Here is a 22,171-nt window from a genome sequence, read left to right on the forward strand (position 1 = left end):
AGTGTGCAAAATATGTAGCTTGGTGTCCTGTGTTGTTTGTAAGTTTCTGGCTAACTCAAGTTATAGTTCTGCTGATCAGCTGTGTGTCCGCCATTGTCTAGTGTTGATTAGAATGTCTGTTGTACTTGGAGTCATGATAAAGGATGGAGCAATACGTTGGTTTAGAAACTGTAGTGCTTTATCAGTACTCTATGTATGTGTTTGGTTAAAGCACATACCAGAGGGGTATTGCACAAAAGTAGAATTAAGAAATCCAGGATAACAGAAAAGGCGCGGCTTGACCTAGTTCAATCAGTGCATCCTGGCTTAATCCGTTGCACGTTTGCTGAGCCAGGATGAGAACGCGCGGATATGTCAAGCCAGGTGTATATAGTTTGGATAAATGCACGTTCACGGTATTCTTAAAAAGATCACGAAATCGATCACAGAATCACCGATGCAAAAATGGACAAAACCCGTGCGGCATACTTTTCGCCTAATGAGCAACAGCTTCTTATGGAAACGTATGAAGAAGTGAAACATATTATATGTAAAAAAAGGCAATACAGCTGCTGTAATAAAGCAAAGAGAGAATGCCTGGCAAACAATAGCGGACCGATTGAATGCGTAAGTACTCCAAATAACCAGTGCTCCACTGAAACTCTCATAATTACAATCCAAGGAGTTTCTTGTCATTTTCAAAAATAATTGTATACTTTGCTTTAAATGTGACCAGTGGACATGCATTTAACATGAAGAATAATTGCAAACACTTACCCACTATGTGCATTTATTTGATCTATTTAGTTTATTTTATGTCTATAATCTGTTTAATCTTTGTACTCTTATCTGTTTGTATGTAGGTTTTGTTTCTAATTGATTTGATGTAATCTATAATCAGATAATTTTGCTCTATTTTTACCCATCTAATCTATTTTATCATTTGTATCTATCTATTCCTATTAAAGAACAAACATGTCTGGCCAAAAAAGGACTTGGCAGCAAGTCAAGATTAAATACAAGAATATTTTGCAGGCTGGTAAGTGACTTGTTTGTGGAGAACATAGGTGACATGTTTGATGTCATTTTATTGTCTGTGCTGATTTTAGCAATAAAAAAAAAAAATCATATATCTGGTACGGGGGGTGGCCCTCCAACCCAAGACTTCACCACAGCAGAGGAGCTGGCCCTGGACTTAAATAAAGGGAAGCCAGTGATTGAAGGGATCCAGGGAGGGACAGCCACTGACTCTGGCCCAGCAAGGGATACTGGCCTCTTCATACAAGGTACATTACTGCCGTACTACTGCACATGGAAAAACAATCAAGTATTTAGATTTTATGTGGACTGTGTGACTTTGCCTTACCTTGCAGTGGATGGTAACACCCTTACACTTTTGGAGCCACCAGACTATAATTCATCGGTGAGTACTCTTTATTAAATCATAGGCTTTGCATGTCCTGTCAAAAATATCAATACAAGTATTGAATATGGCAGAGGGAAGCCACATCTACAGCAGCGGAGTGCACTTCTGCCGATGATGAGACCGTGTCGCTGGACTCCAGAAGGCTCGAGGTATCATGTCAATTTTGTGTAAATAGACACTTTTGTTTTAAGTTCACAATAGATAAGAAGTCAGGGAAGTGGTACTAATAGAAAATATCATTTGTTACAGGATCCTGACATTGGGCAGCCTGATAAGCAGCCTCGTAACATAGTGAGTATTGCCTACAGTAAATTTACATTATGCAAAAATTCTGCAATGCTAACTAAAAGGTGTTCACAGAGTTCACAAACTGTCAGATATCTGTACACAACGCATCTTAAGAGACAGATCGAGCTGACAGAAGTCAAGATTGATGTGAAAAAAAGAAAGCTGCAGGACATGGACCTTGAGATGCAAATTAAACGAAACACACTGAGGAAACTAGAACTGGAAATCCAGAAACTAGAAAGAGAAGTAAGTGACTTCAGTTCATACTGTAACCATGACTGTAACACAATGTATTAATCATCATAATTTTTTTCTCTCCAAAGCTCCAAGCGTGATCACAACAAAATAATAAAAGAAAAATATTCCAAAACCATTAGCATTGTGGTCTTGTAAACTTTATTACATTTTTTTTTTTTTTTTAATGAATGTCAAGTACACTTTATAGTTATTGATCCAGTGAAGTGGAACTAGAATTTGGGAAGAAAACAACAGTGGGTGCTACCGATGCCAAATAAAATGCATGTACACATGAAAAAGTAGCCTACATTATCCTTTATTAAGGGATGGGCTAAATCAAAACTAAATTAACTGAAATAATTTGCAATGTATTGTTCTCTAACAAGTCTACCATTTCTGTTATCTGGGAATATGGCAGCATTGTCCCAATCAACATCCAAAGCAACTCTGGGAGCCCTTTCTTTTCTTAGGCTGGCAATATTGTGCAGCACTGTGTAGGCAACAGTCACGTCACATGCTCTGTCTGGGGAGACCCTCAGGTGGTGCAGGCACTGAAATCGTGATTTCAGGAGGCCGAAGGTCATTTCAATTCGAGCCCTGGTTTTGACATGGGCATGGTTGTAAGCTTGCTGTGCTGGGGTTTGGGGGTTGTAAGGGGAGTCATCAGAAATGTCTCACAGGCATAGCCTTTGTCCCCCAGCAGCACACCAGAGAACTCACCTGCGAATACAAAACATAATTCTTACAAGTACTGTACTCTTGATGTTCAAGGTGCTTAAAAAAAAAAAATAGGGTGGCTTACCTAGAGAGAGTCTCTGGTAAATTCTACTGGCCCGAAAGATTCTGGAGTCATGGACTGAGCCAGGCCATTTTGCCTCTAAATTTGTAATAAGGCAGTCAGCATCACAGATCATCTGTAAAAATATATAGCCTATTAAGGTCATTTAATGCATAGACTATTTATGTAGCTGACAGTAACCATAACTCCTTCTTACCTGAACATTGATACTGTGGAAGGATTTCCTGTTAACATAATCTCCCTCATGTGCCCCTGAGTGGCGTTGGATACAAATATGGGTGCAATCCACTGTACCAATTACATTAGGAAAAGCTGTAAAACAAAATAATGAGTGTCATACTGTGACTGTGCTAATGTAACATTTTGTAGTAATCTGTTATTATTCGTGTTACCTGCAATCTTGTAGAACTCCTCCTTGATGTGAATGAATCTTCTGTGACCAGGGAAGGTGATAAATATGTGCACAAGAGATTTCATTGCCAGACTTACATTTCTTATTGTGCGGCAAATAGTGGCTTTATTGAGGTTTTCTGCATCACCGACAGAATACAGAAACATGCCACTTGCAAAGAATCGCAGTGCTACGCAGACCATCTGTGGGACAGTGAGAGCATGGCTCCGTGCTGTCCTGTGCTGTATGTTTGGACCCAGCAGCCTACACAAATATCTGATGCCATCACCTGAGAATCTGTACCTCTCAGTCAGATATTCGTCTGAAAAGGCCAATGGGTCTGCCCTATCTCGGAAGACTCTTTCGTGCCTGAATGCTCGTCTGAGTATTAAAACTTCCTCATCAACTACACCATCCAACAAAGGGCAAGCCATTGTGAATAGGAAACACACAAATCTTTAGTCTATATATACTACATATTGACCTCGTTACAGACTTAATTGAAACCACATTTGCAAATTCATGAGCCATTTCTTATTATCTCATCAACTGCAATAAAATATAATCTATTGATATTTTTTCTCATTCAACAGTACATTTCTACTCTATACTTGCATATATAGATATACATAGTCTATATTCTATTTCTCATGTTGTATAGTATAGTTCTTTTGCACTGTGTTGCCATTCATTGTGGACAGCAAAGTAATAATTGCTCAGGAAAATCTGCTTTCCTCACTGGGTGTATGACAATAAACACTTTAAATTTCAAATAATATATATATTCATCAAACCTCTGACAGTGAAATGAACAGCAGTTTTCAATAATAACTAAAATAACAGTACACATACTTAGATGAATGACAGTATATCTAGTATTTTAATGCAGGACCATGAAGTGACTAAAACAAATTAATATCTAGAAGAATTTTAATGAGGAACTAGCCGATAAATCACTAGGATTAATCTTAGCCTGGTTGTTAGCCTGCTCCGGAGCAGGCTAGCTGCAAAGTGTAAATCTCCATAGTAACTTAATGTAGATTAATTTAGCCTCCCTTCATGCAACCGAGTCAGGGCTAAATTCAGCCAGGATAACTGGAAAATCCCAACTTAACCCATTATCTAACTTAAAATCAATTCATCCCGCCAATGAGGAGGGGCCCATCCTGATCTCTTTCTGGGGATCCAACACAAAAATAAAAAAAAACAAATTACCCGACGACCACCCCGGCCACCCATCAAATCTATAAAAACATTTTTCCCGATTAGGCCTGCGGGCCGCCAATTGAATAGCCTTGGCATATACCATTATTGTTTGGGTCTTTACTACCAAGCTGTGGGTCTGGTTCACTAACTTAAGTGTAAATCAACTTTTTCCCCTCTGATTCTTTCTTTTTAGATCAGAGCGGCCTACTATCATAATTATTATTATAACAAGATGTTTTATTGACCAGACGCATTCTAGTACTGGTGGTGGGCGTTCCTTTTCCGACATGCGCTGTACACAGTAGAACAATCACAACAGACTGGGTCATCAGACCAATCAGAGCAGAGTAACATTATGCAAAGGAGGGGTTTGAAAAGAAGAATCTGGGAAAGAATCGTTTGAGAGTTGTTGAGAAATAACATTAAAATGAAATGCACATTATAAATAAATGAAAGTGTTTTTTGACCTTGCATGCATGTAAACCTGTTGTTGGGGACTCTCACAACCAAATTATAAACATTTCAAATAGCATAATGGGGCACTTTAAGTCGGCTTAATGTTGGAATACTTTTAGAATTATGTGTGCTCATTTAGAGAGGAAGTGATTCATTCTCTTTTCTAACTATGTGTGTCCTGTTTAGTGAGTGCAGAAAGTCATTTTAAAATGGCAGAGTAATGGCTGATAATGCACTTTTGTTATTAGTGGTTAAATAAGGCATTTTGTTATTTGTGGTTGAACAGGCACCATGAAATAATGCTGAGCGCACAAACACATGATTAATGATGTGGAAGGCGCAGGAGGAATAGTCTTTCCTATTTTCCTCTGTTTTGACAACGGATTTCTGAGCCGTTTTGCCGGTCTTTTGCAGTCCCTTTAGTTGCTGTGTTTCAGATTTTTTCCCAGCATCACCCGAGGCAGTTACATTACCCCATCTCGATGCCCCGATGGCAGTACATGTTCTTTCTGAGTGACATGTTTATTGGAAGAGGAACCTGAGTCACGCACAAACGCTCTTACATTCTTTTCCTGCCCAGCACACACAAACATATTAGACGTCTCATCTCGTATATTCATGTGCATATATTCATGTTTGGTAAGTGTGTTTACTGTCCCGCTTGTGTAAATATTCAAATATCATTGATATGGTCGAATATGAGACCTGTTTGATTTTTCTAATTACACACATTACACACTATAAAGAATGTAGTCGTTTACCAGGGAGCTTGATGAACTTTGACCTCTAACTGCGGATCTCAGACATGACAGCAGGGAGAAACATAATGGACATGAAGAGACACAACCTCCTTAAAAAAGATTTATTATTATTTTTTTTAATGATGGGGTTTTATTTCCTAGTTTAAGATGTTCTTAATAGTAACCGTGCAGAAATTTGTGAAAATATAGCCTAGTTATACTGCTGTTGACAGGCCAGTGCCAGCACTCTTGAAACTCTACTAATTAATTCACTACTGCAACAACAAAAAAAAAAAAAAAAAAAAAAAAAAAAATTACACTCACTGTCACCTCCATTCTGACTTTCATCTCTCTGTTTTCTTTGATGTCATTTCCTCTGTTTCTCAGCCTCCTCCACAGCCTTGTGCATGATTCTCTCTCAAGGGATGTTCACTCTGACTACGATTTGTAGTGACAAAATGACTGGAAGTCATTTATTTTCCAAGAGGCTTGAGGTGTTTGGTGATGTGGCCGTGCCCAGTGTCATGATAAAATTTTATGCTAATGGTAAGTAACAAAATGTGAATATCTTGTGAGCCCTAATCTCTGTCTGATACTGTAGTCAAGTGGAGGACAGTAAAGGGAGGGTGAAGGAGGAGGTGGAAGAGGAAAAGTTAATGTTGATAACATATCCCACAGGGATATCAAAATAATTTACCAAAATCAGAGATATACAGGTCCTTCTCAAAAAATTAGCATATTGTGAAAAAGTTCATTATTTTCCATAATGTAATGATAAAAATTAAACTTTCATATATTTTAGATTCATTGCACACCAACTGAAATATTCCAGGTCTTTTATTGTTTTAATACTGATGATTTTGGCATACAGCTCATGAAAACTATTAAATTCCTATCTCAAAAATTAGCATATCATGAAAAGGTTCTCTAAACGAGCTATTAACCTAATCATCTGAATCAACTAATTAACTCTAAACACCTGCAAAAGATTCCTGAGGCTTTTAAAAACTCCCAGCCTGGTTCATTACTCAAAACCACAATCATGGGTAAGGACTGCCGACCTGACTGCTGTCCAGAAGGCCATCATTGACACCCTCAAGCGAGAGGGTAAGACACAGAAAGAAATTTCTGAACGAATAGGCTGTTCCCAGAGTGCTGTATCAAGGCACCTCAGTGGGAAGTCTGTGGGAAGGAAAAAGTGTGGCAAAAAACGCTGCACAACGAGAAGAGGTGACCGGACCCTGAGGAAGATTGTGGAGAAGGACCGATTCCAGACCTTGGGAGACCTGCGGAAGCAGTGGACTGAGTCTGGAGTAGAAACATCCAGAGCCACCGTGCACAGGCGTGTGCAGGAAATGGGCTACGGAGAAGCAGCACTGGACTGTTGCTCAGTGGTCCAAAGTACTTTTTTCGGATGAAAGCAAATTTTGCATGTCATTCGGAAATCAAGGTGCCAGAGTCTGGAGGAAGACTGGGGAGAAGGAAATGCCAAAATGCCTGAAGTCCAGTGTCAAGTACCCACAGTCAGCGATGGTCTGGGGTGCCATGTCAGCTGCTGGTGTTGGTCCACTGTGTTTTATCAAGGGTCAGGGTCAATGCAGCTAGCTATCAGGAGATTTTGGAGCACTTCATGCTTCCATCTGCTGAAAAGCTTTATGGAGATGAAGATTTTGTTTTTCAGCATGACCTGGCACCTGCTCACAGTGCCAAAACCACTGGTAAATGGTTTACTGACCATGGTATTACTGTGCTCAATTGGCCCTGCCAACTCTCCTGACCTGAACCCCATAGAGAATCTGTGGGATATTGTGAAGAGAAAGTTGAGAGACGCAAGACCCAACACTCTGGATGAGCTTAAGGCCGCTATCAAAGCATCCTGGGCCTCCATAACACCTCAGCAGTTCCACAGGCTGATTGCCTCCATGCCACACCGCATTGAAGCAGTCATTTCTGCAAAAGGATTCCCGACCAAGTATTGAGTGCATAACTGAACATAATTATTTGAAGTTTGACTTTTTTTTGTATTAAAAACACTTTTCTTTTATTGGTCGGATGAAATATGCTAATTTTTTGAGATAGGAATTTTGGGTTTTCATGAGCTGTATGCCAAAATCATCAGTATTAAAACAATAAAAGACCTGAAATATTTCAGTTGGAGTGCAATGAATCTAAAATATATGAAAGTTTAATTTTTATCATTACATTATGGAAAATAATGAACTTTTTCACAATATGCTAATTTTTTGAGAAGGACCTGTATATAAAAAAAAAAAAAAAAAAAAAAAAAAAAAAAAAGGAGCTTTTGAATTGTAATGTTTTTGGATCAAGTCCCTTTTGCTCACAAAGGGTGCATTTATTTGATCAAATAAACAGTAAAACAGTAATATTGTGAAAAATGATTACAATTTGAATAACTGTTTTCTAGGGCCCTATGAGTTCCGTGATGTGGACAGAATCACAGAATTCAGTCATAAAACAAGATTTACAGTATAACACAGAAAGGTCAAGTCATATAAACAAACAGAAACTTAAAGGACTTCACAGCAGCCCATAGAAATAAAGTTCAGTTTGACATTAAGAAACTTTGATAGAAATATATTACTTATTACTACTACTAATAAAATTGTTATTAAATTGTTTTTAAGGAATATTTATCAGACAAATTTGTTAATTTAGCAGAAAAAAATGTAAATACACAACACAGTATATTTGTGAAAAAAAAGAGAAATAAGTAAAATAATAATATTTTATTATATATATATATATATATATATATATATATATATATATATATATATATATATATATATATATATATATATATATAATCAATTAATAAGACATGCTTTTGATTTAAAATATATTTTTTTTTAACAAAACCATTACAGAAAATTAACCGAAAACACAGAATTTGGTAAAAATAAAAATAAATTTAAGAAAGGCCTAAAAGGGTCATTTTTGTTAAACTTTTAATAAAATTGTTAAATTGTGTAAGTTTCATGATTTTAATTAATTAGATTTAAATTATTTTAACAATTAAAATGGGGTCTAGAAAAAAAATGGAATTTGGGAAAAAATAAAACGGAATTTGGGAAAAAACAAATTGAATTTCATAGGGCCCTAATTTTCATTGTCATTACTCCAGTCTTCAGTGTCACACGATTCTTCAGAAATTATTCTAATTCTAAGTAAAATCACAGGTTTTTTTGATGAATAGAAATTCCAAAACAACAGCATTTATTTTAAACAGAAATCTTTTGTATATATGACGGTAACCACATAACCACAAGTATCGCATGTTCATAATGTTTGCGCTGTTAGTGAATGACTTACTTATAGTTATCTCTGCACATTGATTTGAGATAGGAGAAAGTATTTTAACATCCAAAACTGACTTTAAATAACTCCATTATAACACCTCCGCACAGGTGAAAATGTGAGCAGTGAGAAAGAAATTCAGCTTTCAGGTGTAGGAGTTAATTTTAGCAGTGCAGTGTGATGCTTTTCCCAGCGTTATGTGAAGTTTCACTCATCGGCTGAAAAGTTCTTTGTCGCTGGCTCCCACGAGCAACTGGGTTAGATGACATTCTTTATTTATCTGTCTTGCTGGAAAAGTGTTTTCCTACAGGAGAGAAGTGTGTGTGATGGACAGGTGATTATTTGAGGAGTAGCTTGTTTCAGTCTCTCAATTGTGAACGCCAAATATTTACGTCTGTGGCAGACAGTCACCTCTCCAACCGTCCCATTTGCAGCTCAGGATCAAAAGGTCAAATGGACTGTGAAGGTTTCCCACAATCCTCCCACTCATTCGTGCTTTCTCTCTTGTGCACAGTTGCTCTCTTTCGGTATTCCTCTCATTTGTTTTATGTCAGTGTTAATGTCGTTCTTTCACTTCCAGGTAATGCAATCAGTACAGGCCTTTGACTCATGTTACAAATATTAAACACACAAAAAGTCTCACACCCGTCATGTCATGATCATAATCCTGACGCACACCCGAATGGACACACTGGTTCTTCCTCTCTCGCTGGGAAAGGAAAGGTGTGGTCTCTTATTTCTATAAAAGACCAATGTAGACTCTATATATAGGTGTTGTTTTGGTAAACAGGAAGTTGAGCTGTGCAGTTCAGGACGGGGAGGATGTATGTGTGTATTTGTCCATAGAAACCTTCACTCCTCAAGCCACTAACTGATAACGCTATAAATATAAAACACAAAAAAGACAAGTCAACACAAAGAAAGTCCTCTGAATGTTTTTGTAGAGTGATAAAAGATGTAGAATGACATACAAGAATGTTAAAGACCCTCTTTGGCCTGACCTTTGGCTTTCATATAGCATGTTTAGTGGAAATTAATATGTAGATAAAACAGTACAGATGGGCAGATACTGGTTGTATTGATTGTTCCATAAATATTGGATTTTGTCCATAAAAAAATAATTACAATATTTTAAAATTATTGTTGGAACTTTTAAACTGTTGAATTAAGAGGATCAACCCTTACATAAAATACAGTTAAGATATTATAACATTTTTAATAATTATTATGATCTAGTTTTTTTTTTTTTTTTTTTTTGTAGTTAGTCATTTCATTATTTATTAAGCATAAAAACTTTTGCGTATGAATTTTAAAGTGGGGAAAAATATCACTATTGACAAAGATAAATGTGACATTTGTTATAATGGGTTTGTGTGATGTTTATTAAAATTACAAGTTGTTAAATGATTGATCCTGTTCCATAATTATTGTTAAAGTATAATAAAAATAGAAATTTGATCATTTGCAATTCAGACCTTTCAAGAGTTAAAAAATAATATTAACTTGCTATAATTTTCCCATTTTATTTTTTTAGAAATCAATAGAGGTATCAGTATCACCTATGCCTGTAGAGCATGTTTAGAGGAAATGAATACATATGTAAATGAAGCAGCAGTGATGCATCATCGTCTTAAACGAGTCTGTTTATCTCCAGACAGGTCTGAACAAGTCACTTCAGCGGAGAGGCACAGATGCTGCTGCCCTCTAGTCTAAACAAACGGCAAATGAGAATCTCATTCTGTTTTCACCATTTTACTTCTCTAAGTGATTGTAAGAATGAGAGTGACAGAGCTGCTCTACATATGTGACAGAAAAAGAGATGGAGATGGACTGCTGGACAGCTCATAAAGACCTGCCACTTGTTTATTTTTTCTCACTGTGTGTGTTGACACACATGTCTTTTCTGTTAGACTGATGCTGAAGCACAGACAGTGTCTGTGAGAGGGACGAGAGAGATGAATCATTTATAGCATGTTGCACCATGTCCTAACAGGTGTGTTACACCAGCTTCCCAACCGCAAATCATTTGGCTTTATAGCTAATCAGAATATATTTGAAGTTTAATAAATAGTTATGTGGAGGTCCATACTCAGAACACAAAAGAAGATATTTTAAAGAACATTGGGGTCCAAACAACCCTGGAGCCCATTGACTTTAATTGTATAGGCAATTTCACAGACCAAAGAAAGTCATACAGGTTTGAAACGACCTGAGAATGTATACATGATGACATAATTTTTGGGTGAACTATCCCTTTAATAATTCAGGTTCCAGCTTCACTTAATGATTCTGGTTCTTAAATGATTCCATTACCGGTTCTTTTAGTATTTTTAAGGGATAAATGTCTGGAAATAAGAAACCCAATTCCATTTCCTAATGATTAGATAATTAAAAAAAATAAATAAACTTGAAATGTATCAAAAATATTTTAAAAGGACTTATCTCAGATTTTTGCAGTCTTCGGAGCAGATGTAGACAAGAATGTCTCCAAAGTGATTGAGGTGTTCTGTTGTTGGATGGAATAATGAACATAGCAGTCATCATTTACTCCTGACATCTGAGCCGCTGAAGATGCAGTGGATTACATTTGTTTCTGAAGGGAATGCCCCCCCGATCTACCGAAATGTGTCTATGTTTTCACAAATCATTTGTGATCCAGCTTCACTAACAGTAGTGAGTACAAGGTTTTTTAATGAATCTTTGCAAATTACCTTCCCTAATAATGTGCTAATTAGCAAGTTTCACGATGAATGTGGCTAAAGTAAACAGTCTTTCAGAGAGCGGCTCGGAAGAGAGGGGAGGGGTCAGCAGAGCTCATTTGCATTGAAAAGAAAATGCTACAAAACGGCTTGCTCTGAAAAAAGCTTTTTTTTGACAGGGTAAAACGGGTGTTGTTTTACACTAACATTGAGAAATTGTAACCAAACTCTGTTACAGACCTTTCATTAAGACCCTAAATAATCATACCAGCTTGTGGAAAATGGGCATCCGATGACCCCTTTAATAAATTAATGACTTAAATTAAATAAATTAAATGACACCAAGCAAACAGGGTGACAAAGTGCATTTATTATTTTTTTTATAAAATACTGCAAAAAAAAAAAAGTAAATGCAAAAGAAATTTAAAGATTTGCACCATTTTACTGTTAATATATAATGTTATATATCTAACTATCTATATCTATCTATATCTGTCTGTCTATCTATCTATCTATCTATCTATCTATCTATATATATATATATATATATATATATATATATATATATATATATATATATATATATATATATATTACATCATACATACATACATACATATATATATATATATATATATATATATATATATATATATATATATATAATTACAAATTTTCATATAAGGAACAGTTACTAACCATAGTTAAACTCCTAAAATTCATTCTGTAGACTTCATACTGTAAATTCAGTTGCGGTGTTGCGCCCCCATTATATAAGTATCACAGGAAACTCTATTAGAGTATTTTAGTGTGGTGTTTCATTTCTGGAAACGGAACATAGTTTGCATCCTTGCTACTGAACAGTGGAGCACATTGAGACATAGCCAGCTCTTATCTTGTTTTGCCTGGTTAGGAGCCTTTAAGGCAAGTCAGTTCACTCACCGGTCATCTTGGTAACATCCCTAGGCAGCTGTATATTCTTCTTACTTAATGTATTTCTTAATACATATTATGTTATTTATCCCATTTGTGTTACTTAAATTAGAAGCTCTGAAGCACAGACATAACCATAACTTCCACATTTGTCAGAGAAGGATCATATGTTCAGAGTGTTTGGTCATCCTGTCACAGATTTTGTGCAAATGTCAAGGATGTTTCCATGGTCCACACTCAATGCGAGACAAATGCTCACATGAATGCATATATATGATCCTTTATTTCCCTCATTCCACCTGCCATTGCAGCTTTCAGTATTTTGACAGCGAGAGAGATTGGCTGGTTTGGGGTGATGTAAAGGAAAACTGACAGAAAAATGGATAAGTGGAAGAGAGAGATAGCTGATATCTGTTTCTATATATATCTGTGCAGACCCAGAGAGAAAAGGATATGAATACATAAAGTGTGTATAGAAAAGAATAACCCCCCTTTAAAATAATTAAATTTTGTTGCTTTGCAGCCTGAAATGAAGACAGACACAGTTTTTGTTTTATCCAGCTGGATTTACTCAGTGCAACTTATAACATCCAAGTGAAAGATATAACACCATGTTAGAATAATAATAATAATAAAACAGAATCACTGAGTTGGAAAAAGCCATTTCAGTTGTGATCTGCTGTGGTCATTTTGATCAGTTCAGCATGAAAAGAGCTTTCCTGGAGCATTTAACTGAAGCAAACAATCAACTATGGGTGGCAAGGCACTGTCAAAAGATCTCCGGGATAAAGTTGTGGACAGGCACAAGTCAGGAGATGGATACAAACAAATTTCAAACACTTTATCAATGTCTAGAAGCACAGTGAAGTCTGTAAGTAATAAGTGGAAGTTTGATACAACACAGACCATTCCTGGATCAGGACGCCGCTCCAAACTGGATGAAAGAGCCAGAAGGAAACTGGTCAGAGAGGCTACCAAGAGTCCTACAGCAACTCTGAAGCAGATGCAGGAATTTATGACAAAGAGTGATCATTGTGTGCATGTGACAACAATATCACAAATTCTCCACAAATGTGGCTTGTATGGGAGGGTTGCAAGAGAAAAGCCACTCCTCTAGAAAGGCCACATGCAGTCACAAAATGCACCTTAAAAATTCTAAGGCAGATGAGACTAAAACTGAATTATTTAGCCTCGACATCAAACATTATGTCTGGCGGAAATCCAATACCGTTCACCATCCAAATAACAGCATTCCTCCAGTAAAGCATGGAGGTGGTAATATCATGTTATGAGGGTGTTTCTCTGCAGCAGGGACTGGAGCACTTGTCAGGATAGAAGCAAAAATGGATGGGGCAAAATACCGTCAAATTCTTGAGAAAAATCTGCTACCCTCTGCCAGAAAGATGTCAATGGGAAAAAGGTTTACCTTCCAACATGACAATGACCCCAAGCACACAACAAAACTGAGCACACAGTGGTTGAAGGAGAAAAAGGTGAATGTCCTTGCATGTCCTACTCAGAGCCCAGACTTAAACCCCACTGAAAATCTGTGGAATGACTTGAAGATTGCAGTCCACAAACGCTCACCATCAAATTTAACTGAAATTCAACAGTTCTGCGAAGAAGAGTGGGCAAATATTGCAATGTCTAGATGTGCAAAGTTAGTAGAGACAGAGACATATCCCAACAGACTAAAGGCTGTAATTAAAGCAAAAGGTGGTTCAACAAAATACTGACACAAGGTGGTGATCGTTTTTCCAACTCAGTGATTCTATTTTTTTTATTTTATTTATTTATTTTCTGACATGAAGATATTGTATCTTTCACTTGGATGTTATAAGTCGAGTAAATACAGCTGGATAAAACAAAAACTTTTTCTTCATATCAGGCTGCAGAGCAACAAAATATGATTATTTTGAAAGGGGGTGTTTCTTTTCTATACCCACTGTACATTTATATAAATGAATGGATAGCTGAATGGAAGACAGACATGTTACAGTCTAATGAAGCGAGGAGAAACTGAAAGAGAGAGAGTGATGAAAGGAGGAAGAGAGGGAGGTGAAAGAGAAAGAATGTTCCGCTCGCACTCAGATGGTGATTTATGGGTGGTTCTGCCTTTGGGCAAAATAGTTTGAAAATTATTAAATGGCTGCAATTAAAGTCATAAAATTGAGGAAAGAAAAGTGGTGGTGAACATAGGAGAGATGAACTTGACGTCTGTCTGGGCTACAAAATTTTACAGTGTCTGTTTTTGTTTGTGTTTTCTTTCCCTCTCTTTCATTTCAACTTGCATTTTTAGTTTTATAGACTTTTACTTTGATTACACAAGTATATGTCTGTTCTTTCATATTCAGTTGCAGCTTCTGAAGAGGCAGATAGTCGCTCTTTCGTGCTGCTTTATTAGCAGACTGTGATCGCTTTGGGCATTTTGGCATCTGTGAAAATGTTGTGGGATTCGTTCAATCAGTTTGATGCAAGTGAGACTTTTGACTCCTCCAATAAAAGGACAGTAAAAAGATGAAATACAATGGATATTGATTGCCTTGGATGGGTAGATTTTATTAGTGTGTGCTTGTATGTGCACCTGATTTCAATCTCACACATTACGTTTGTAATTTTGCAGCTCTTTTTTTTTCTGACAGTATTTGTGATCATAGCAAATATTAGAGAATGTTGCTGGTCATGTTTTTAGTAATGATGCTAATCAGTCACTGCTCATCACTCCTTATGTGTGTCAGGGCCTACTTCTACCTGGTATTAAAGGGATAGATCACCTAAAATTTTAAATTGTGTTCTCATTTACTCATTCTCATGTTGATCCAAATCTGTGTGACTTTTGTTCTTCTTTGGAACACAAATGGAGATGTTTTGTAGAATGTTCACACTGCTCTTTTCTCTATATTGAATAGGCACCAAAAACAATTAAAATAACCATTGAAGTAGTTCATGCAAGTTTGCCATATTAGAATTTTTTGGAAGCCAAATAATAAGAACAGGTAATGATTTAATGAGTTTGTGATTTTATATGAACTCATGTGATTTGATTCATATGGAATGCATATGCAATAATAAAAATAAGTTGCACTGTTGCTGCTCCTAAATATACTTGAATTTTAATATCAACACAAGTGTGACATTTCAAGCTTAATACTTGTTATTTTAGTCAGGCAACTCTGCTACCTGAACTTCAAATGTGTGCTTCATATCGTCAGTTGCATTCTGATGTCAGGCAAACCAGAAATATTCCATGAACTCTTGTGCACGTATATGTATGGAGCTTTTCCAAGAATTTGATTGGGCGGTTGTTTTCTTTTAGAGCCACACACAGCTGGAAAAATGTAAAACTCATGTTTCGGTGGAATTATTACGTGCTTCACTAGTAGACCGTTATTTGATGTTGTCCAGGATGCATCAGTCCAGATTAACGTTTATATTTGTAAATGTGATTTATTTTGGAGTATCCCTGAATGTGGTTTAAGTGATCTGTTTACACCTGCTGCCCACTTCAGATCAGATCACCTGGGATGGATGTCAGTACTAGATATAAACAAGGCCTAAATCAGCGTGAGAGAGAAACATAGGTTTTTGTATCTGACAGATGTTTTCATATGCCCTGATCCCTAATCCAATTTTCTCTTCAGTACCTCTTCCTCACCCCGAATCTTTGTCTCGGCTCATCTCTCAGAATCACATCCACACATGGCCACACATCCCCATCATTATCCAATCCCATCCATCCACCGCCCTCTGTGTCAGCGGCAATACAATCAGCGCCATATGGTAGCCACATTTGCGAGACCCCACACTTCCTGATCGCTTCCTTTCGGGAGGCGGCGCTGGGTAGACGTGCGGCGAGATGTAATCAGACGTTTGGCAGAATCTACAGCAATCAGGCACACCATCAGACGCTTTCTGGTCCTTGGCCACCGGGGCTTAAGGGTATCTGGGGTGTGTGTGGGTAACATCAAAGTTCCTGGATAAGAGAAAGAGTTGGAAAGAGAGGAGATTACATGGATTAGGACGAAGGGGGAAGGAATAATGTAATTAAACACTTGTCGAGATTTTATTCCACCCTGTAGACATGAGAGAGACTCTGTAGGGGCTGACATGCTGATTATAACTCATACTGCTCCAAATTTGTTGACAGAATACTGTGTGATGGGCATTAGCCCTGGGAGCGACTCTTAATGCCGTCATATTAGAAAGAAAGATAGAGCATTATAGCAGCATAAATGTAGCGAGACAATGAAATTGCATTCCTTCTGAGTTGCGCACACATTTCTGTCTTTCAGCAGCCTCTGTAATGTTAATGGCCACCGTCTGTTGGACGCTACCTTTTTGTTCCAGCTCAAGCGAGGATATGATGTTATCAGGGCTTTTGTGTGTCAAATGCAGTGCAAACATTAGACATCTATAGTGCTGATGTATGTGTGTACATAGTACAGAAGCTCAAGTATGCAGAGCAAATACATCTCTCACATACAATGACACTCATTTATCAGATGCAAAAAGCCATATATATATATATATATATATATATATATATACATGTGTGTATAATACAGTGTTTTCTCTGTTTTGAAAGTCTTATGATTCTACTTCTTTATCTTTTCTTTCTTAACATACAGCCTTCATTCAAGCTTTATTTTTTGGAGGTAAGTTCCTAGATGGGTTATCTGTGTTCATCATTTATGCCCCAGACCCAGGACTGGATAAAAATATACATTACTGTTAAAAAAATTGATGTCAGTATGATTTTGTTAATGTTTTTCGAAGGTCTCTTATGCTTACCAAGGCTGCATTTATGTTATCAAAAATACAGTAAAATAAAATTATTGTGAAATATTATTACAGTTTAAAAATAACTTTTTTTCTATTTTAATATATTTTGCGTTTTAATTTATTCCTGTGATGGCACAGCTGAATTTTCACCAGCCATTACTCAGCGCCACATGAACCGTCAGAAATCATTCTAATATGCTGATTTGGTGCTCAAGAAATATTTCTTATTATTACTAATGTTGAAATCTGTGTTGCTTAATATTTTTGGTGAAACCAGGAGACATTTTCAGGATTCACTGATGTGGCCTCAATGTCTCCTTGCTGAATAAATTATTAATTTCTTTAAAAATTCTTTGTTCGAATTTCAATATTGATACTTAAAATCCCAAAATTGAGCTCTTACATATTTGTACAGCAACTCACTCAGCCACATAGTTCGGAATCATGTTGTTAATTTTTCAAATGAATGTGAGTTTGAATTCTGTATTGTGTATTATGCAAAACAACTTACAATGGACTCCAATGAGCTGGTTCTTTATAGTGAATCAAAAGCCTACAATGTGACCAGTGTATTGTTAGTCTCATTCTGAAAGAATTTATGTGCACTATTGAGTGAACTTGAGATGTGTGGACTTGACCTAACTGCTCAACACAAAAAACACACATTCTTTTCTGCATGTGTACTGGAGGAAGATATTATTCTCCTGCCTTCATACCTAACCATTCAAACCACCCGTTCTGTTCTCCATTCTTTCATGCTGTTGTACATTCTTATCTGCTGTTCTTTCATGCCTGCAGTGTTGCCTCAGGTGAGACAGGCCTCAGGTAAAAGACAGTAAGCTTCTTGAGTCCATGTCCATGTGGTATATTATGCACTGAAGATACTTGAAATGGATTTATACCAACACTTAGATATTTTCTTTCCAGCAAAACAAGTTTATATATAGAAAGAAAGGCATAATAGCACAGCAAGATCACCTGCCCTCCTCTAAATCACAATGCACGGCTTAATCAAGCATAATTTAATTGTGGCACAATAACTTTAATACTTTAATGGACCGTGCTTTTAATTATGCCACAGCATCTTCACAAATCTTTAAAGCACTCTGTCGATTGATGGCCTAATACAGTATGTCATTTCCTTTTAATGGACATCCTGCTCTTAATGCTGCTGTCACTTTCACATTAACGTGTGCACTCTCGTTTACGACCTCAAACGAGTTATTAGCAGACTCAGTATTTGGTTTTCTTGCTTATCCATTTGGTTATGGTAAATATTAGAATGACAACATTAAAACTGGCAAAAACACAGACTACAATGGAAAAATGTGTTTGGCTTTGACTGAAACACGTTTGTTCATGTTTTAATGTGTTTACAGCACACAGTCAACCCTTGTTTGATGTAAAGAAATGTACAAACATGCAGATAAAAGACATCCACGATTGGAGCGTTTCTTATTTACAGAGCCCTTTTTCTTTTATGAGCATAAATTGCCTGAGTGATACATAAACATGACTGCAAACATAAACACTGATAGTATAAATGGCTCGGCTGCAATTGGAAATGACAAAGCAGAGCAAACAGACTATTATTGTCTATAATAAAAATAATCACTACATACTTTGCCTCAACAATAAAATGCATCTTTGTTTCCAAATAGACCATTTTTGCGCCGCTACTGAAACTCGATGGTAAGTGGTGGCAGCAAGTTCGCCGTGAGTTTCCCCTGTAAAAACTGTAACCGCTAAAAAGAAGGAACTATAAATAATGCATGAAGTGTAAACAACGATCCACCTGAGGCTTGTTGTTTAAATGTAAATAATGAACTGTGAGAGAGGCAAGGTGGCTTCAGTTACCTTTTAAATCCTCCCACTTTAATCATGGTAATGTCTTGTTTGATTTAACATATTGTTTGGTGGCAGTATGGTAAAGTTTGGGAACAGATGGTGTTAACACAGGAGGCGGATCTTAGGTTAACTGTAAAACTTGTTGCACCTTGACAAACATTTGCTTATCATTATTCCATTTCTTTAAACTCTCCCCACATGATGAATTTATCTCTCTCTCTTTTTTCTTTGTTCTGTAATCATCTAAGTCACCTTTTATCCAGCATGACTGTTCTGCAAAAGATAACAACTTGGGAATTTAACTTAATATCATTTTACACAAGTAGGCCTACATCTCTGTAAAAGAACTATGTATTTGCTTTGGCTGGTTGGTGGCTGCCCAAGAAATGTCTTCCACTCTTGTGTGGTATTGAATAGGACAGACACAGAGGGCGAACACGCCCTCCAGCTATGTTTTGTGATGCCGTCGTCATCATGGCAATTGGAGTAAACACAAACATGTCTTTTAAAAATCTGACATCAAGCTGAAAACTGCTCTGCATTCCATTTATGTTGCTTAAAATGGAAGTTATGTAGTTTGCGTCACTCTGCCTGTGTGTGGCGTAAACAAGATGTTGTAGATTGATTTCAATTGCCAAACAACATCGAAACTTGACTTATCCTAGAATTCAGCTGATTTGTGGTCACTGTTGTATGTATTTCGGGTATTTCATTATGGTTTCAGTTGTGGCTCATCCAATCATATTTGGAATGTATTATTGGCTTTTTCAAAAAGACCCCAATAATCCAATTCCAAAAATACACTTTCAAATATTTAATAATGCTGCACTATAATGTAAACAATCTGCAAAGTTGTAAAGCAGAACGTGCATGATAAATATTAAAGTTGTCTCCTAAAATAAAATAAAAAAATCGATCCTGTACAGCCAAAACCAGTCGTATCCCACTTCCGTGAAGGCTACACGTCATGGGGTAACACCATTTGGATAATTTCCGCCTATGTTATACTGTACATTGGCCAGCCATAAACAACTTGGCCGCCCCTCAAACACGTAATTTTACTAACTACTGCTTCTCTAATCTCTGGGAGTTCAACACAGGATTCACAAAACACTTGCTCTTGAATGATGGCTCAGTATCCAGTTTATTTGGACCAGCTGGCTCCAATGAATCACAACCTGTAAGTATGATAAATAATACATGTTAATATTTTTTTATTGAGGGTTCAAAATATGGAACTATGGCAATGGGCGAATTGTTTCTGACACATGCTGTACACGGTAGACCAATCACAACAGACTGGGCCTTCTGACCAATCAGGCAGAGTAGGCTCACGGAACGGAGGGATTTGGAGAGACTGAATCTTAGAACTGCTTCAAACAAATCTTTTGAGAATCACTGGAAAATGAGGTGATATTAAGTCAATATTTTGAGAAAACAAAAACGTTTTATGACCTTGCATGCGTGTAATCCTATTGTAGGAGACTCCCTAAAACAATATTAGGAACCTTAAAAGTGGCATAATAGGGGCACTTTAACTCAAGAATTACATAAAGTGAAGCTGTTCTTGCACTGATGACTGATTATGAATTATCTTTTGATTTGCATCCATCAAGTTCAACATGAAAAAGAAAACTCATTTGTAAGCAATTTAATTCTCTGGATTATCAAAAGAACCAGGAAAATGCTAACTTCGGTGTAATTTAATACTTTTATTTTCAATTATAACCAAGGATATACAGTAATTTTTCTCACATAACAACAAAGATATGAATGAAATATAATTGGATTTAATTTTTTGTCTTTGTCACAGGTATTTTCCAGTGTGTTATGTGGTTAAATAGAATGTGTTGTTATTTTGAACCTTTGCCATTGTCTGAAAGCACCTGGTATTTGCTGTTGTCAGCCAAAACATTTGTGAATTACCATTATAGAAATGGCATAATTATACAGTATATCTAGACATTATTTATAGATACCTGAGGTGAAATTCAGATGCAAAACAGTAGCAACATCAAACATAGTGCAACAAGTGCAAACAAGAGCAGTCAAACTAGAATGTGGCGAGACAAAACATGGATACGACTGTTTTCTCCTCAGACACTTGCAGACTGCTAACATGCCTGGAAACATGTAGGGTGGAGTTGCTCTACAGTACATAAGTTGGCGTCCTGTCATTTTGGCACTCGTTGCAGTACCATCGGCAGCCCACAGGCTGTACCAATCATGTAGTGCATCTTTAGTGTTGAGTTTGCTTATTTAAAACACAGTTTTTACACAATTCTTGAACATCTTATTACAACATAATTTAATTGCATGCAATCCAGATACATTTTTGAAAAAGAAGTTTGCTTTTTGTGTTGGGAATACTTCATATTGTTTAGATTAGCATTAACAGATACTTGACAAGGAATTAGTAGTTCCCAGCATGATTTATATGAGAGTGGGTGTTGAAATTCTTAGTGTTTTGAGCAAAATGAAAAAGGGGTGAACTTGTTAGCACCTAATGTTAGTTTCAGTTTTAGCATGCTTTGGATAGTTTACCCTAAAATGAATACTGTTATCATTTATTCACCCTGTCGTTTTAAACATTCCTCTGTAGATGCTAAACGATTTTGAAAGATAAACTAATGCCTTGAAAGGCTTTAAGGGTTCACAACAACATTGGACCCTCTTTCATTGTATGACTTTCTTTATTTCTTCTGTGGAAGAATTACATGAGGGTGAGTAAATGATCAGTAAATTATTTTTCATTTTTGTGGGTAAACTAAAACAAAACAGATCTTCCAAGGCTACATGTAAGAGAGGAGAGTTTGGGAGAGTGTGTTTTTATGGCTGCAAAGCTGTATGTGTAATATTATGCCACAAAAAAATAGCAATTATAGCATATTGTCACTGCATCTGCCCATCTGCAAAATTAGCTTGTTACCGGAAATGCTATGTTAGCTTTATTGCAGTTGAACTACTGTAACACTTCCCCAAACTGCTGCATTTATGCTGCTAGATATGATAAGATAATAGTCTCTGGAGCCACTGGAAAGCAGAGAGCGAAAGAGAGGGAGAGAGAGA

General features: G+C 36.7%; 2 protein-coding genes across 3 annotated transcripts; one reads left to right on the forward strand and one right to left on the reverse strand.

Moving 5' to 3' along the window:
• The first annotated feature begins 212 nt into the window (after window positions 1-212).
• LOC109089446 lies at window positions 213-2,061 on the forward strand. 2 transcript variants are annotated; one of them, XM_042763750.1, is made up of 7 exons: window positions 213-1,018; window positions 1,089-1,265; window positions 1,353-1,402; window positions 1,477-1,554; window positions 1,655-1,696; window positions 1,766-1,939; window positions 2,017-2,061. In XM_042763750.1, exons 1-7 carry the CDS (start codon window positions 955-957, stop codon window positions 2,026-2,028), a joined length of 597 nt encoding a protein of 198 aa, XP_042619684.1. In that variant the 5' UTR covers window positions 213-954; the 3' UTR covers window positions 2,029-2,061. The 2 variants fall into 2 exon arrangements, with proteins under 2 accessions (XP_042619684.1, XP_042619683.1); XM_042763749.1 differs by lacking the exon at window positions 2,017-2,061 and having other exon boundaries at window positions 213-606; window positions 948-1,018; window positions 1,766-2,010.
• A 449-nt stretch (window positions 2,062-2,510) lies between these two features.
• Window positions 2,511-4,014, reverse strand: LOC122146192 (putative nuclease HARBI1). The gene is made up of 4 exons (XM_042764444.1): window positions 3,122-4,014; window positions 2,926-3,041; window positions 2,733-2,844; window positions 2,511-2,650 (listed from the first exon to the last, which is right to left on the reverse strand). The coding sequence occupies exons 1-4, from the start codon at window positions 3,552-3,554 to the stop codon at window positions 2,511-2,513; spliced, it is 801 nt and encodes a 266-aa protein (XP_042620378.1). The 5' UTR covers window positions 3,555-4,014.
• Between the last annotated feature and the right edge of the window lie 18,157 nt (window positions 4,015-22,171).

This window comes from Cyprinus carpio, chromosome A9 (assembly GCF_018340385.1).
Source record: "Cyprinus carpio isolate SPL01 chromosome A9, ASM1834038v1, whole genome shotgun sequence".
NCBI classification, from domain to species: Eukaryota; Metazoa; Chordata; class Actinopteri; order Cypriniformes; family Cyprinidae; genus Cyprinus; species Cyprinus carpio.

What these genes read in the sequence shown, in the direction of transcription:
- LOC109089446 (XM_042763749.1), top strand. Translation starts at nt 955, where the DNA reads ATGTCTGGCCAAAAAAGGACTTGGCAGCAAGTCAAGATTAAATACAAG. An exon ending in TACTGGCCTCTTCATACAAG is followed by an intron (nt 1,266 to 1,352) that starts GTACATTACTGC and finishes CTTACCTTGCAG; the next exon opens with TGGATGGTAACACCCTTACA. An exon ending in ATAAGCAGCCTCGTAACATA is followed by an intron (nt 1,697 to 1,765) that starts GTGAGTATTGCC and finishes AGGTGTTCACAG; the next exon opens with AGTTCACAAACTGTCAGATA.
- LOC122146192 (XM_042764444.1), bottom strand. Translation starts at nt 3,554, where the DNA reads ATGGCTTGCCCTTTGTTGGATGGTGTAGTTGATGAGGAAGTTTTAATA. An exon ending in GGAGTTCTACAAGATTGCAG is followed by an intron (nt 3,042 to 3,121) that starts GTAACACGAATA and finishes TTTGTTTTACAG; the next exon opens with CTTTTCCTAATGTAATTGGT. An exon ending in TTACCAGAGACTCTCTCTAG is followed by an intron (nt 2,651 to 2,732) that starts GTAAGCCACCCT and finishes TTGTATTCGCAG; the next exon opens with GTGAGTTCTCTGGTGTGCTG.